Source organism: Atractosteus spatula, chromosome 6 (assembly GCF_055471065.1).
Source record: "Atractosteus spatula isolate fAtrSpa1 chromosome 6, fAtrSpa1.hap1, whole genome shotgun sequence".
NCBI classification, from domain to species: domain Eukaryota; kingdom Metazoa; phylum Chordata; class Actinopteri; order Semionotiformes; family Lepisosteidae; genus Atractosteus; species Atractosteus spatula.
This window is the reverse complement of record NC_142711.1, coordinates 56,519,400-56,534,367: the sequence shown is the minus strand read 5'-3', so window position 1 is coordinate 56,534,367 and position 14,968 is coordinate 56,519,400. Positions and strand designations below refer to the sequence as shown.

General features: G+C 33.3%; 1 protein-coding gene across 1 annotated transcript in view; it reads left to right on the top strand.

Annotated features, from left to right (window-relative positions):
- Positions 1–14,968, top strand: part of LOC148833083 (cadherin-18) — a 163,492-nt gene that overhangs the window by 134,637 nt on the left and 13,887 nt on the right. Inside the window, exons 9-10 of the mRNA XM_088918762.1 lie at positions 1,028–1,149; positions 3,216–3,333. Coding sequence (XP_088774888.1) covers positions 1,028–1,149; positions 3,216–3,333 — 240 coding nt within the window. The remainder of the gene's footprint in view (positions 1–1,027; positions 1,150–3,215; positions 3,334–14,968) is intronic.

Below are 14,968 nucleotides of genomic sequence, written 5' to 3'. Positions count from 1 at the left end.
TCCGTATTATTGAGGTTAGGATTCTAAACAAACCGTAAAACATATTCAGTACTACTCTCCTTGACTCATACAGTATTCAGCTTCAAAGTATGTAATTTTATGAACAACTGATTTACAGAAGGCAGACTCTTAAACTAGTAACTTTGATCATTCAGTAGTGTATGCGCTATATACTGACAATATATGGGCGATCTGAGTATTTAATGGTTCTATCTAAATCAAATACAAGGTAAAAATGCTCTTACATATTGCAAGTGAGATCAGAAGTCCTGGGTTGCACATATTGTCCATTTTTGATACAGATTAGAAAGTGAATTTATGGATGCCTTGGGAATTGGTACAGAATATTATTCATACATTTGAATTGAATTGGGTTCTTGTCTGGTGCTTTACCTAATATTTGAAAAAAAAACAATTTAGTGGATCTCATTGGCTCAACTTGCAGAAACACTGGTTCAAAGTGAAAGTGGACTTCTTTCAAGTTGCAAATTCCTGTTTGTCTAGGTCTTGCTTTTAGCCAACTGTTAACAGGATTTTTCAAGTGACAGTGCATAATTGGTAGGACACCCCTGAGGGCAGTGTTACAGTTATTTAGTCAGGGTTGTCCTGGGATTCTATGAATCATCACCCAGTGCAATTTTCCAGGCAACTTCCTACTTCAATGATATCTTTGAGAGGCAAGTTGTTCCTTGGATTGGGATGGACCTACCTATAAGGTTGGGAAGTTTACGTTGTATCAAAAGATGAATGGCTTGATGAGTATGTGGGTCAGAGTAGCTTGTCTTTGTGTTCTCATTATCCCTGTGCAGTACATGAGATGTTTCTGTGACTCCAAACAAAAAGAAGCAAATATCAAATCCCAATTTGATGTATATGAAATGAAAATGAGAAAAAAATGCCAGAAATTAAAACAGAATATTCACTTAATGTACTGTATATTTATATAATGCTTTGTTTTTCTTAAAGTGTTGCTATTGGAGTCAAGGTACAACATTTTGATTTGTATTTTTTTTTAATCTCTTAACAGACAACCCCAGTCTCCTCAGTCATGTTTCTGTAATGGTTCAGGTTTTAGATGTCAATGACAACCCACCTGAGCTTGCCAGTGATGGGGATGTAGTTGTTTGTGAGAATTCAAGACCTGGGCAGGTAAGCTGTTTGTCCCATGTTTGTCATTTGTTCCACGGTATGACAAGAGGGACAGATTTATTTCCAGTACAACAGCATTTCAAGCATCTTGACCTTATAAATTATTCAGTGAACACTGATGTTTCCAGCAGTAGATAGGCTGCTTTAAGTGCATGAAGCAGGAAAAATATTTTCTGTGTATTACACAGCTGTGATAACCATCAGTCATTCATAGTAGGCATGTGCTCTGCAAACCATATCTGTTTTGATTCAGATCACAGTTTTTTCTGTTAATATTATTTTCCATTTATATTAAAGTTTCTGTATGCTGTCTATAATCAGGGTAAAAACAGAATAACAGCAGTACAGTGAATGCATGTTTCAAAGATTCAATAATACATATGAATACTGAATAAAAAGAGAACTTAAGTTATTTTGCACATCTCTGTATAACATAGAGTATAGTACTTTTATATAAGATGGAAGTAATATTTTACTAATATTTTCATTACTTGTAAATTTAAATAACTAGCAATTTAAATAAATAATAATTAAAGAACTTTCTTGTGTTCCAGTTTGAAACTTATAGGGACTTTTTTTACTTGTGAATCAATCTACTGTCATTAATATTATATTTACATAAAACATACATTAAAACACTTAACTTTCTTCACTAGACTATGTACTATCAGTGTAATATACAACCGATAAACTGTTAAGTGAAATAGAGTGGGAATTGTCTCAACTCAAGCATTGAGAAAGAATTAATCAGGTTTAGAGTGTATTAAGTATATGTGTATATATACTGTATATAGGTCCCACATTGTAAGATTACTATCTCTCAAAAACATCCGGCCTCCCTGCAGAAAGATACTGTAGTATATGGTGGTTTTGGTATTTGCCAGCTTTGTGTAGGTGGAGCAGCGGCTTTAATATTGGGTCTGACTGCCCACTTTACATTTAGTTATATTTAATTTTGAGCTAAGCATGCTTATTTGTTTAATTTAAACATGTAAGATGACCAAATAATCAATTGGCATGTCATCTATTTGCGTGTTTTTGTAAAACAAGAAAATAATCTAGAATACTCCACCTGGTGCTTACCCTTCTGTAAGGCCCTCTGGAGCATGCAGTGTGTCACCAGATACAGATCCTCATTCTCCCTGTACAGTACAGGAGTTGTTGCTAGGATTATAACACAATGCATATTACTTAGGTTTTATCCTTTTTCTGCTCTTTGCATCTGTATTTTAGGATCTCCTTTTCTGCTTCAGATACAATTTGTTAAATTATATAAAAAAGGAAAGACCTAAAATCAACAAAGCTGCAAGTATAAAGATAAAATGGTTTAGCACTAATTGTGTATTATCCATTAAATTCACTCTAGTTCTCTAAGTGCAATATTTCCTTGAGTAAAATCTGGTTGTTTACTAATAATGTAAACATTTAAATCACAGGTTCCGTCCTTAAAATAGCATCATAGTGTACCTTCCTCTGGGTGCAAAATGAAAAAAAGAGCAAAAATCATGATATAAAATTAAAAGTGTTCAAGATATAATTAATATGAAAAGGAGCCTGGAATACAAGAAAATAAGGGAAAGCCTTACAGTATAAAACTGTATTTTGAGTACACTGTAATGTGATTGGGACATATAAACTGAAAGGCAAGTTTCCTTGCCACCAAGCAGCTTTTCTAAACTGATGACCCATGAGAAGCTGTAATTGGTCATAAAATTATAGGTATTTTTCAGTCACTGAGCCAAATAAATGGATTGGGGTAAAAAGACAAACAAGGTACTGGCAGGACTGTAACAATGTGAAGATCCCCTTTGATACTGAATCCTATTGAATTGCAAATTGTGATTGGATTTTGAAAAGGCACCTTTTTGATCCTTAAAATTGGGATTGAAAAACATTCATTAGAAGATCCTAATAAAATATTTATTGGCAGGTTTCACTGTTGTACTGTATTTTTAAAATGCAAAACAAAATTGGGAGCATAAAATATGTCATAGAGGCATCTTCCAAAAACTAACAGACCATAAACATAGTTCAATCAAGATGACACCTGTAATTTTTTTTGATAGGTGATTCAGACAATACGTGCTGTAGACAAAGATGATTTTGCCAATGGACCCCGATTCCACTTCTCTCTAACAAGTGATCTTCCAAGTAACCCAAACTTCACACTGAAGGACAACGAAGGTAATTTTACGTATAAAGATGATCTGACATATACAGTACAGATATTATTGTAGTCATTTTTGTGTTGTAATTATGCTTAGATTACTGCTGTATTATACGTTTTGTTATTTCAGACAATTTGAAAGGAAGGAGGCATTTTAAAACTTCAAGCAAAATATAATGAGCATGACAGTATTGTAACGCATACGGCCGCCATTGCAGGTTGGGCGAGCCGGCTTACCATTGCAGTGACGTCACCGCCTTTCCCTGTGAATAGCAGGGACTGCAGCCGCCAGGCTGGGTCCCTGTTGAGTGACACCGGAGGCCCGGGTTCGAGTCCCCAATGGTAGGGGGCTGACCTTAGGCGGCAGCGGTGAGGGCGTATACCCACATGAACCCGAGAGCGCTACATTGGTGTCAGAAGTGGGTTGGGATAGCCCTTCGCCGAAGACGGTGAAATAAGCGGGGGAGAGTGTAACACATACGGCGGACATTGCAGGTTGTTTGAGCTGGCTTACCAGTGTGGTGATGTCACCGCCCTTCCCTGTGAATTGCAGGGACCGCAGCCGTTGGGCTGAGGGGAGATTTCCCTTTAGCTCAACTGACTGGGTCCCTGTTGAGTGATGCTGGATGCCCGGGTGCAAGTCCCCAGCGGTGGGGGGCCGACCTGAGGCGGCAGCGGCGAGGGCGCATTCCCACATGAACCCGAGAGCGCTACAGTATTATTCTGATAAATATGTGTAGATGTGCATGTTACAAAGGAAAGGCCCACTTTCATCAACCCTGTTAAATATGTTGGATGGATATGTCGTCATCAAGCAATATTTAATGTTGCTGGATGGTGAATTTAACAAAATAATTACTCATAATTATTTTTTCATTTTGAAATTTCACCCATTATCCAAAATTAGACTGAGCAGTGATTCTTTTTTGGTCTATGCTTTATCACATCATATTAGCTCATGTGTGTTTTAGAGTTTACATTACATTTTCAACATTGCTGTTACTTTACTCTTCAATGATATTCTTGTTGTCTATGAGGCAGATATTGCTATATGTTTATTAGTATTTCACTAACTTAAAAAACTTCTTCCACACTTGATAGGGTATACAGTTTGAAAAAAAAGATAAATGATGTTACTATATAGCGGAACCATAAAACATATCATATGTTTGTACAGTAAGCCCTAAATTAAAATAATTTCCATTATTATACAGTAATATAAACTAATTTTACTTTCTTGAGAATTTCAGGACATACAATAATGCTATGTATGTAATTCACATGATTAATCACTGTGTTTACAATGACATAGCTCAATCTCAGACCATTTACACCGTAAATTATATGTTTTGAAACTTGTCAGGGAGTAATATACTATAAATGTACATTTACTAGAGCTTAACAACATTGTGTTTGTAAAAGTATAACCACACAGACCATGGTTTAGCCTCAATTGAGTTTATATTTGGGGTTTTAACTAAATATGTAATCCACCTTGTTACAATATAAAAATAAATCATTAAAACACAGAAAATAAAATTTTCAGAAGTAAAACCATGATTTGTAAACTGGCAAAAATGCAGTGTATGTTGTGCCAAACTTAAAATCGCAGGGGAAAAAGATTTAAACAGGTGTCTTGATGCCCAATCATTATGGAGAAACCATCAGTCAGTATAAATGTTTTAATAGTACAGTATTTTAGAAAAAAATATACTGTCATATATTAATTTAATCTAGATATGTATAAAGGCAGTCACTTAAAAAAAACATAACTGCACTGCTAAAATTTGAAGTGCTGTAGATGCGAGTTTAATATGAAACTAGAGGAGGGAACACAATGAGGAACAGGTGCTGTTAATTTAAGCTCCCATTAGAAAAAAAAAGCTCAATGCTTAAGTACACATAACAAAATAAGCACTGAATTCTGAAGTCATAATTACAGTAAAAAAGGCATACAAGTAAATAATTAAGTGGAATATAAAATCGACTAATATGTAACCCATTAAAAAGGAAAAAATAATATTAGGAATAATTAAGTAATAAAATACCTTTATGAAAGCTTTAACCCTGTTAGTTCACCAGATTTATAAAATGACTTTACTTTTGGCTGTGGCCTTCTCATGGATTACATTAAACAGATTTTGACATATGTACCTTCGTAATGAATGGTAGTGGTAATGGGCTAAAACAGTGCTCAGAGAGTACATGATACAGGGGTCAGCAAGGTTGCCTTCCTTTCTACTTCCCTTCCCCTCTACTGCCTGAGATTGTGATCAGCATAATGGGCTGAAGAAGAATCTGAAAGGTAAAGACATTGTAAAATTAAACATATGTATACAGTATACATAGCTGAAGCATAAGAATAACTTAAAATAAAGGTTGTTTATTAATGAATGTTGAATATGTATTGAATATTAAATATGAATATGTCTGTATGTGTGTAGACTCTATCTTGATATTCTTCTACATACAGTACTGTGTCAATTCCTTTAGGATCACATTGTCCAAAGATATACATCAATTATTTTTCCTTTTACTATGACCTCTGGGAAAGGAAGAAAAAAACAGAACTTGCAAAAGATTAACTCTAAAGTCCCCTAAAGATACTGTTTGGGAGTTGACCCTGAATGTGAATTAGAGCCTGTTAATTTGAAAGACAAATCAAAACGCCTTGCTTATTTCCAGGTCAAAAGAAGGAACATAAACATACAGTAGGTTATATGAACTGGTTATTTTAGATGTGAGCAGTTGATATCCAAGTATGTAACAGAAGTAAGTTTTCTTTTTTGTGATTTTTTTTTGTGAACAAAGAGGTTTTTATTTTGCCTCATGTAATGTTTCAATTAGTAGGCTCTGAACCCAAAGTTCCAGTGCTGTCTTGTGGGATCTGAAGTGCAGTTCTTATTATTTCTTCACCTTTTTGCTCTTTTAGATGGGGTTGAGAGTGGACTGTGTTTTTGGTCTGTGTAGTGTGTTTGTGTTGAACGTTAGCTTGGTTAGTTGAACAGTTAGAATATTCTCCTTTATGTCAAGGTTCTTTTGTATGCTTTGTATGCTTCAAAAAGCTGCATTACTAACTTATATTCCTTATAGTCCTAACAATATTCATTGAGATTTCAAAGTTCAAATTGACAAGAAGCATGATTCTTTGAATTCTCAAAAATTCTCTGATATATTGCTCTTCCTGTTACTTGTTACTTTAAAGATTGAGATGATGTTTTATTTGTTCATCATGACTGAATGTTGAGTTCTGACTGGTTTGCCTTATACTATATGATTCTACAGTGTGTGGTAACTGTGTACTATTCAATGTTCTGTTCTTGTGTTTTCTGTCTGGTTTCTACCAAGGACTTGGCTAATGTTAAACTGGTCTATTATTTCATAATTTCCTCCTGTGTTTGTAAGTGAAGATAATGGTTTATGTGGGAACGTGGTGCTACAGTCTAGTTTTGTCTGTATGTACTTTTTTTCTGGATTCGCAACATTTGGTGGTTGTTGTCTTAAATTTAAAAGGACAGAGACTGGATAAATGCATACTGTGTGTACAATGTATAGTGTCAGAACTCAAAACTGTCTGTAGATAAAAGGTGAAAACTAAGTAAGGCTAATGTAAACTTTGCTCATGTTATCAAAGTTGGTTAATAAACTGTGAAAGGATGAAAATTAAGAGAATTCAAAAAGCTTTTAAAAACGCTTTTACTAAACACACAATCTATAACTAATGTAAGACAATGTTTTTAATTTTTAACTTTTGTTTAGTACTGATGTTCACGTAGCTGATGTTGATACTGGTGCAGTATTACATTATTTTTTCTAACTTTAATCCTACAGAATAGTTTACAGTTATTGCACATTTGGATTTATAAGGCAGTGAATTTATCTATTATGAAGCAGCTCTCTCTCTCTAAGGTATCTGTATTTGATGTATTTTAAATGATATATGAATCATATATATTTTATATATTGAGTTATATCTTTTAAAATTGAGTTAGTATTGTTTTTAATACTTAAAAAGAAAGGTAAATAGCCACTGCAGTAAAGACTTGTGGTAAAAGATACATCTATGTTATATCTTGAATTACTCAAAATAAATATCAAAATCTTGCATATGACAGAATTTAATGAGGCCTTCTGTGAAATACAATAAAAACTTAGGTATGTGTTATAAATGTTACAAGTTTGAATTGTATCCTCTACTAATGTTTTGAATAGCATATGATTTAGCGTTTTAATAAAACGTTTGTTTTTTTACTTAACTCCATCATTAAATTCAACTCTGATAAAAAGACAAAAACTTTCCAGTAAGTAGTTTAGTTATAAATTTAATTGATGCCGTATTTTGAACAGAACAGAACATAAATAATTTTAGTTATTATTTTATTTAATTGCCCCACAGTCAAAGAGGAATCATACTAATGTTCAAATTCATTTCTAAGCATCCCTTTGGCATAAAATTCTTCCTGCTGTACTTTTCAATCATTTGCATGTACAAACCATAAATATTTCAAGGCTGTTTAATTAGTTCACATTAGTTTTCTTGAATTAAACAAGATTGTCTTGCACATGAAACTGTAAAACAGTCAACAAGTGCACCATGAAATGTTAAATTTAATATTTCAGGAATTGTGAGTTAGATGGTTAGATTAATGTCAATCCTACTGCTTTGCTTGCAAGAAAGTATTATAGCTAATAATAGTGAAATTAACTTTTTGCCCTTAAAAATAATTCCTTAGGAGTGGAAACTGATAATCTAGGACCCCTAGGGCTGATCTACACTAGCCTACATGCTTCTGATATGTATTTTTGTATGCCTGATGTCTGTCTGTCACTCCTGTTATGTGTAATCAATGCTCCAATCTACATTAATATGTGGCAGCAATGCAGCAGAACATGACACCATGTCTACTGATTTGTCTTTTTTTCTTCAGTTTTATTTTTACACGTTAGGTAGCATGTAAAATGTATAAATTAGCTATGTAATGCAAAATAGACATTTATTTTTTCATCAAACCATCCCAATATTATGTCCCAATGGACCATGACCCCCAGGAATTACAGGGTGCCTGCAAGGGTGCAGACAAGTCCAGTTGTTGTGAGTTCTCATAAAATGTCAGTAGAAAGCATATGACTTAAGTACTGTGATAAGGTGTCAAACCATTCAGATATTGTTTGCTTTCATTGAAAGGTTTTAATTCAAATAAAAGTTCAAAGATGGACAATGTCAAACTTATTGTTAAAGTGGAGAAGTACAAGACCTTTACACCCCCAGCAGTGCTTCATACAGCACCATTAGAGAAAAGGTATGGTGTAGAAGGCCATTTTATCTATCATTGGTGAACAACATAAAGAGCAAATGTAATAGTATGTGGCAGCCATATAAGAGAATTGAAATATATTTTTTAACGATAGTATATGTTGTAAATATATTGCATATGTTGCTTGGTTGCACAATTTCGTTGACATCCATGCTATATTGTTGACAACAAAGAAAGAAATAGAGATAAAAGTTGAGGGATTTATGTTATTTCCACAATAGGCAATAGAACGATTTATGCATTAGAAACGAGACCAGTGTAAAATACAAGTTGCAAAAAAAAACATTATGCTAGCAGAACACAGATGTTGGAATACTTCACTACCTAGCATTACCTGAATGGCTGAATTTTTGGTGTTCCCCCAAAGCAGGCAACAGTGTTCAAATGCATGAGACTTGCTTATCATTTTAACAAAATGATTTAAATGTATATAATTTTAAAAAGCTTCTGAAATTAAAAAGCCCCTTCTATGACACTGCTCTGTAACAAAGCTGTGAAGCAACAACACTACTTTGTTTCCTATTTGAAAAATGTAAGATGAAAATATGCTACAGTATAGTTAACATAATTACGTGTTAAAATTTGCAAAGGGGTATTTTGAGTAAGGTGTGGAGGGCATTGAGGGAACTTTCAAGTTCAGAAGCTCAATTTGTATGGACTGGGCATGTTTTCAATGAATCTGCATGGGTTGCCTGACACATACCAGATATATCCCAATTACAACTGTTGGAGACACTAATTAGACAACAGGGTTTTACAGCTTTTGTGAAAAATTACAAAGTCAGTTCCTTTAATGCAAACTAAAGTACTAATTTCATTCTGTGGAAAAATAAATGTCATAAAACTATAATAAATGCCATAATGCTATTGCCATACATGAAAACAGGGTTAATAAATGACTTTGCCACTCAGTTTTGAATGTACAGTTGCACCTGCATATTGTCTTTATACTTTTGACAATGTCTTCATTCACAACCATAATCTGCCATTTAGTCCTCTTGCACACATTCAAATTCCACAGTGCACAGGGCATGGGGCTGTTCTGCATTTTGGGGCAGTTGTGCTCTTATTAAATAAGGTGCTAATCAGTCATAGTTTTGGGACAAAACCATAGTTCATGACATTACCCTGGAAGTAAGAAAAGACCATGTAAAGTTTGGTTGCTCTGGCTCCCAAGGGATCTGAATGAAAGAAATAAGCTATGTACCATCTATATATTAGATAAATCTCAATAGCATGCTGTGTATTGTACCTTTAACACATGGATTTCTCAGTTTTACCCATGATATTTCCTCAATATAATATGAAATGGACAGTTTCAAAGTAACTATGGCAACCTGTGACTCCTGAGAGTTTGGGAATAAAGTTCAACACAATCAGTTTGCTCTTAACATTTTGACAAGCTAACCCCCACTTTACTGAACTGCAGGAGTATAAAGGTGTAGAACTTTGGATAGATCAGGGTGATAAGATATCAACTCATTGAGCTTTTGGCCTCATGGGTCCCCTGTGCACTCAGTATGTTTTATCTTGTTTACGCAGTTTTATCTTGAAATTTCTAAGGTATTTCTTTAGGATTTATTTTTCCTTCTCATACTAGAGATCCATTTTTATTTGTTCTAGACTGGGAATATTGAAGTGGCTGCAATGCTGTGATCTGTTAAAATGCTGAGGTTGTAGCATAGTTTTCAAAATAGAACTATAATACTGTATATAAATATTATATTATTGTTAACAATTATTGTTAATTGTTATACAATATTACATAATTATATATATATACTACTGTATATTAAATTAGTTTATTATAAAAATAAGCATCTCCAAATGTATACATGCTTTAAAGCGCCCCCCAAAAAACTCCCAAACTTGCCTAAGAGCACCTAGATGATACACAAGACTACTGGAAAAATGTTCTCTGACAAGACAAGACAAAAGTTATTCTTTTTAGCCAAAATAAAAAGCATTTTGTGTGGTGAAAATCAAACACAGCCTTCCAACAAAAGGACTCATCTTGAACATCAACCATGGTGGTGGGAGTATAATGTTTTAGGGCTGATTTGCCTTAGGACACAGACAACTTACGATGATTGACTGAAGCTGAGCCAAAAGTGAGCCATACAGTAAGACAATAACCTTTAACAGATCCCCAACAGAATGCCTGAAGAAGAATTTAGCCAAGTCAAATTCCAGAATAAAACCCAATTGAAATGCTTGAAGCAAACTGTTCATGCAAGGAAACCCTCAAATTTCACTGACATGAAGCAGTCCTGTAAGGAAGAATGGACCACTATTCCTTAGTTACAGTCATTGCTGCTGAAGGAGGTGTCATCAGTTATTGAATTTAAGAGGTCACATACTTTTTCACATGAGGATATCTACTGTAGGATATTTTTTTAAATAATCCAAATATATCTTATTGTGTTATATAGTTAATCAAGTTATCTTCATCTTATAATATTATAAATCATTAATGAAGATAGAATTAGGTCTACAATATGAGAATATGGATCATCTTGGGGGAATTCACAAATTTCCTAAATTTAGTTGGCATAGTAAATCAACTGTATCAGGATAAATATATCCACTTGGATCCTGGATAGCACCAACTATTCTCATGACATAAGACCTGACTTGTTGGCATAGTGGAAGTTGGTAGCTATGGGAAAAAATGATTTGAATCACAGCTGTGAGAGGCCTTGATTTGAATCAATTGCATGCATAACATCCAAGAGGATAATAATACCACTGGTAGTCTATAAGGACGTATAGTGCGTTCTTAGGGTATACAATTGCAAGTACACCTATCTGCTGGTGAGTACTTTCATTGTTTGTGATCTACATGTACAAAATATTGTTTGTAATCTATATTTGCTCCATGCTGAACAATTAAAATTACACAATAATGGTCAGTAAAAATAGAAACCCCAAACAACAACTTCAACAAATGAAACAAAAATCTGCAATGCATTTTCATAACTAAATTTCTAAGCTTTAAAAACAAAATAAAGAAGTTCTCCCTTGTTGTTAATGTACTTGTCTTGAGATCAATTTGTACTGTACATGCTACCCATATTAAAATGTCTTTTTTAATATAGCATAGGGGCCATGGCTTTTTTGCTTAAACTATCAGCATATCCAGCCTGGAACAACACTTTGACTCTTTCACTTCAGTAGGAAGTGTAGCAAGCTATAGATAATGATTTACCTTTCTACCAGCTTGTACAGTGTATTCCAGCAAGTGTAATGGAGAACTAGTAGTGCAAGGCTGCATTGTAATTTCAGCAGAGGCTTATAAGAAGTTTTGCAAAATACTGTATGGGTACTGGTGTAATCAAGGATATAAAATTTGAGGAGTCTGGAGTATTGAAGCATGTAGAGCTTAGAAAAATTAGCATAATTTGTGTTTCTCTGCTCAGACGAATTTTAGCTTAAGGGATACAGTTTGTCATGCATTTACTTGCTTTTTGATACCGGCTTTTTGATATTTTACTTAAAATATACCGGCATTTTTGCATTGATGAAAGCACTTGGCTCTTTTGGCTACACAGGTAATACATCATCTCTGTAAAAAAAAAACACAGTAGTCGATCAAATTCCAGAAACATATTTCAATCAACAGCTCAGGAAAGTAAAATAGTGTGCTACTCTTATATCTATACTTATTCATAGTCTGACCTAGCTTGTAAGATAGAATTCCCATTGAAGAAATGGAACTGGCTTTATCTTTCTTTTCTCAGAATACAAATTTTATAGCAATTTCATGTGCAGAAATTACTTTCAAATTGATTTTTTAATAAAAAGATGGTCTGTACCCATACAATAGCAAATAAAGTATTGACACCCTTCATATGAAATAGTCTTTCCAGTAATTCTTATATTTTTGTAAATATTACCTTTTAAACTATAGTTATCAAATATATATTTCTGAAGTTGATTGAACATTCTGAGAACATAGTAGTAAAGATTCTGGTCAATTAATTGAATTCAGACAGAAGGTGTCTATGCTTATGTCTGCAACTCCATAACTACCTGATAATACATAGCATAGGATACATAGGAGCTACATACTGTAGCATGCTATGTAGTAGTTCAGTGCATTGAGTATATGAATATGAAATTAAAAGCAGTGTGATTTACATAAAATAACACTTCAGCACAATATGCATTTTGGTCAGCTAAAGTTCCTCCGCTGCAGGAAGTGAATTCTACTGTATTCCTCCAGCAAATAAGATTCAAATTCTTATTTTAAATAAATAATAAACAATTATAACTTGTGACACCAAGATTATTTTATATGTGTGCCATGACAAACAATATCCTTAATCAGATATAGTACGTGTTTTATGAGACTGTATTAGTCAGCAAAGACAGGTAAAATGTCATATATTGGAGCAGCAATGAGATGGTTAAGCTTTCTAACTTTTCTAATGGCAAGAAAATGTTGGCAACTTACTTTAGACTAAAAGACTTGAATAATATATGTGCTCAGCTGCATAGCTCTTTGACGCTTTATTGGAAAAAACACTCTCAGAGGACTTTCCCAATTAAAAAGAGCTTAAAAAGGATGTTGTGAAGCTGGTTTACATTATTTCATTCTCTTTGCAGATTAAAGTCATTTATTCACATGCTTATTATTAGACACAAGGGGATATCACTTTCTTGACTGCAGGAGTGTTTTAAGTATGCTATCAGTTTCCCCAATTTTACTTTTTTATTTTTAATGATTAAACATTAAAGAAATAAAAGATAAAAAAGGCTGCACCTTTAATTAATTGCAGTACATGTAGTTAGTAATATGAAAAGTCTCAAATGCACATGGGTAACATCATTACAATAGAGCTCAAACTCTATATTCATTAGTTCTATTTCACTGTACTATATAATCATTCTCTTGAAGGTCATCTGTTTCATTTATTCCTACTTATCTATTTTAATTATTCATTAAATGCACATTTACACCTACACAGCAGGTTAGGTAATGTTGTTAGCATTGTTTTCAGCTTCACCAACTTATTTATGCTTCTGATACTGTCTTCCTGTGAAACACCAGGCTTGCAATACTAAACAATTGACAGAATTGTAAGCTATTTTTTTTATTTAAGACTCAGAAGCCTTTTGATTTATAATGGGCATTAAGACTTGTTGTATTTCTAGCATATCTTTTATTATAGATAAGATTTTGCTTTGCATCAGTTTGTGTACTCAAAAATTCTAGTTAGACCATGGAGCACATCAGCTATTGTAATATCTTTCCAGTTTTTTTTCCCTAAGCATGTCTTAAGAAGATAATTTTCTCCCCTTCAGAATTAAGAATATAAATTATCCACTGTAATTTCATTTTTAGTTTTACAAGCATTCATATTTTCCAAGTTATTACCAATATTTTATACTCCACAGTTTTTAGATAGGTTATCCAAGGAACTTGACACCTCTTAAGGGCACTCAACTCAAGTGCACTTGTAGGTTATATAAAGTATCAAGATACATATATTTACTTGAATTGCAACATTTTCTTTTGTTTAAAGCAGATCATTGATTAATTTGTATGCACATATAGTAACAATCTTATTTCTGCACAGATTTAGTTAAATTCCATGTAACCATGAAAATGAAAAGGAAAACAGCATTCAGTCTTTATGACAATACAGAAGTGTATTACTGTATATACTTGTTGCAAATTATTTTACACCTAAAAGAATAGATGTAATATAATCATTGCCTTACTTGCCTTAGTTATCAATGGTATCTTGCATTCTACAGCAGAAACCAGACTGTTGACATGAAGAGAAAAAATGGTGTGCACAGCTTTTTGTAAACGTATACTGTACTGAATAGAATCTTATACCCTTGATTTGTAGATTTTAAAATACAAATGTTGGTTAAATATTTTGAATACAAACTGCGTTTTTGACTTGCAAATTGAAGGCTACTGGCTTACTAACATATTAATAGCTTATTAATGTAAACATATTTTCCATGTATTTTTGAAGAGTTTTTGTTTATCTGCATCTTAAAAAACAGTGATCAGCCTGATATTATTATATTATGTTGTAGATTTCTCAGTGACGTAGAAACCACATAGTCTTGTTCCAAAGCTACAGTAAATAGATTATGATTAATTTAATTAGGTATATGCAGAATTATTTTACAGCTTTTATTATGCATAAATAGCATATCATATCCTACAAAGACTGTTTTCTGTTTCTGTTTGGATTTTTTGTTTTGGATTTTGTACACTTGAACAATGCCTTTGTGGTTCATTAAGTCATAGAACCCATTAAAGAATGATGCTCTAGAAAGAATAATTGCTCTTAATTTTAGTGTGGCATTGGTT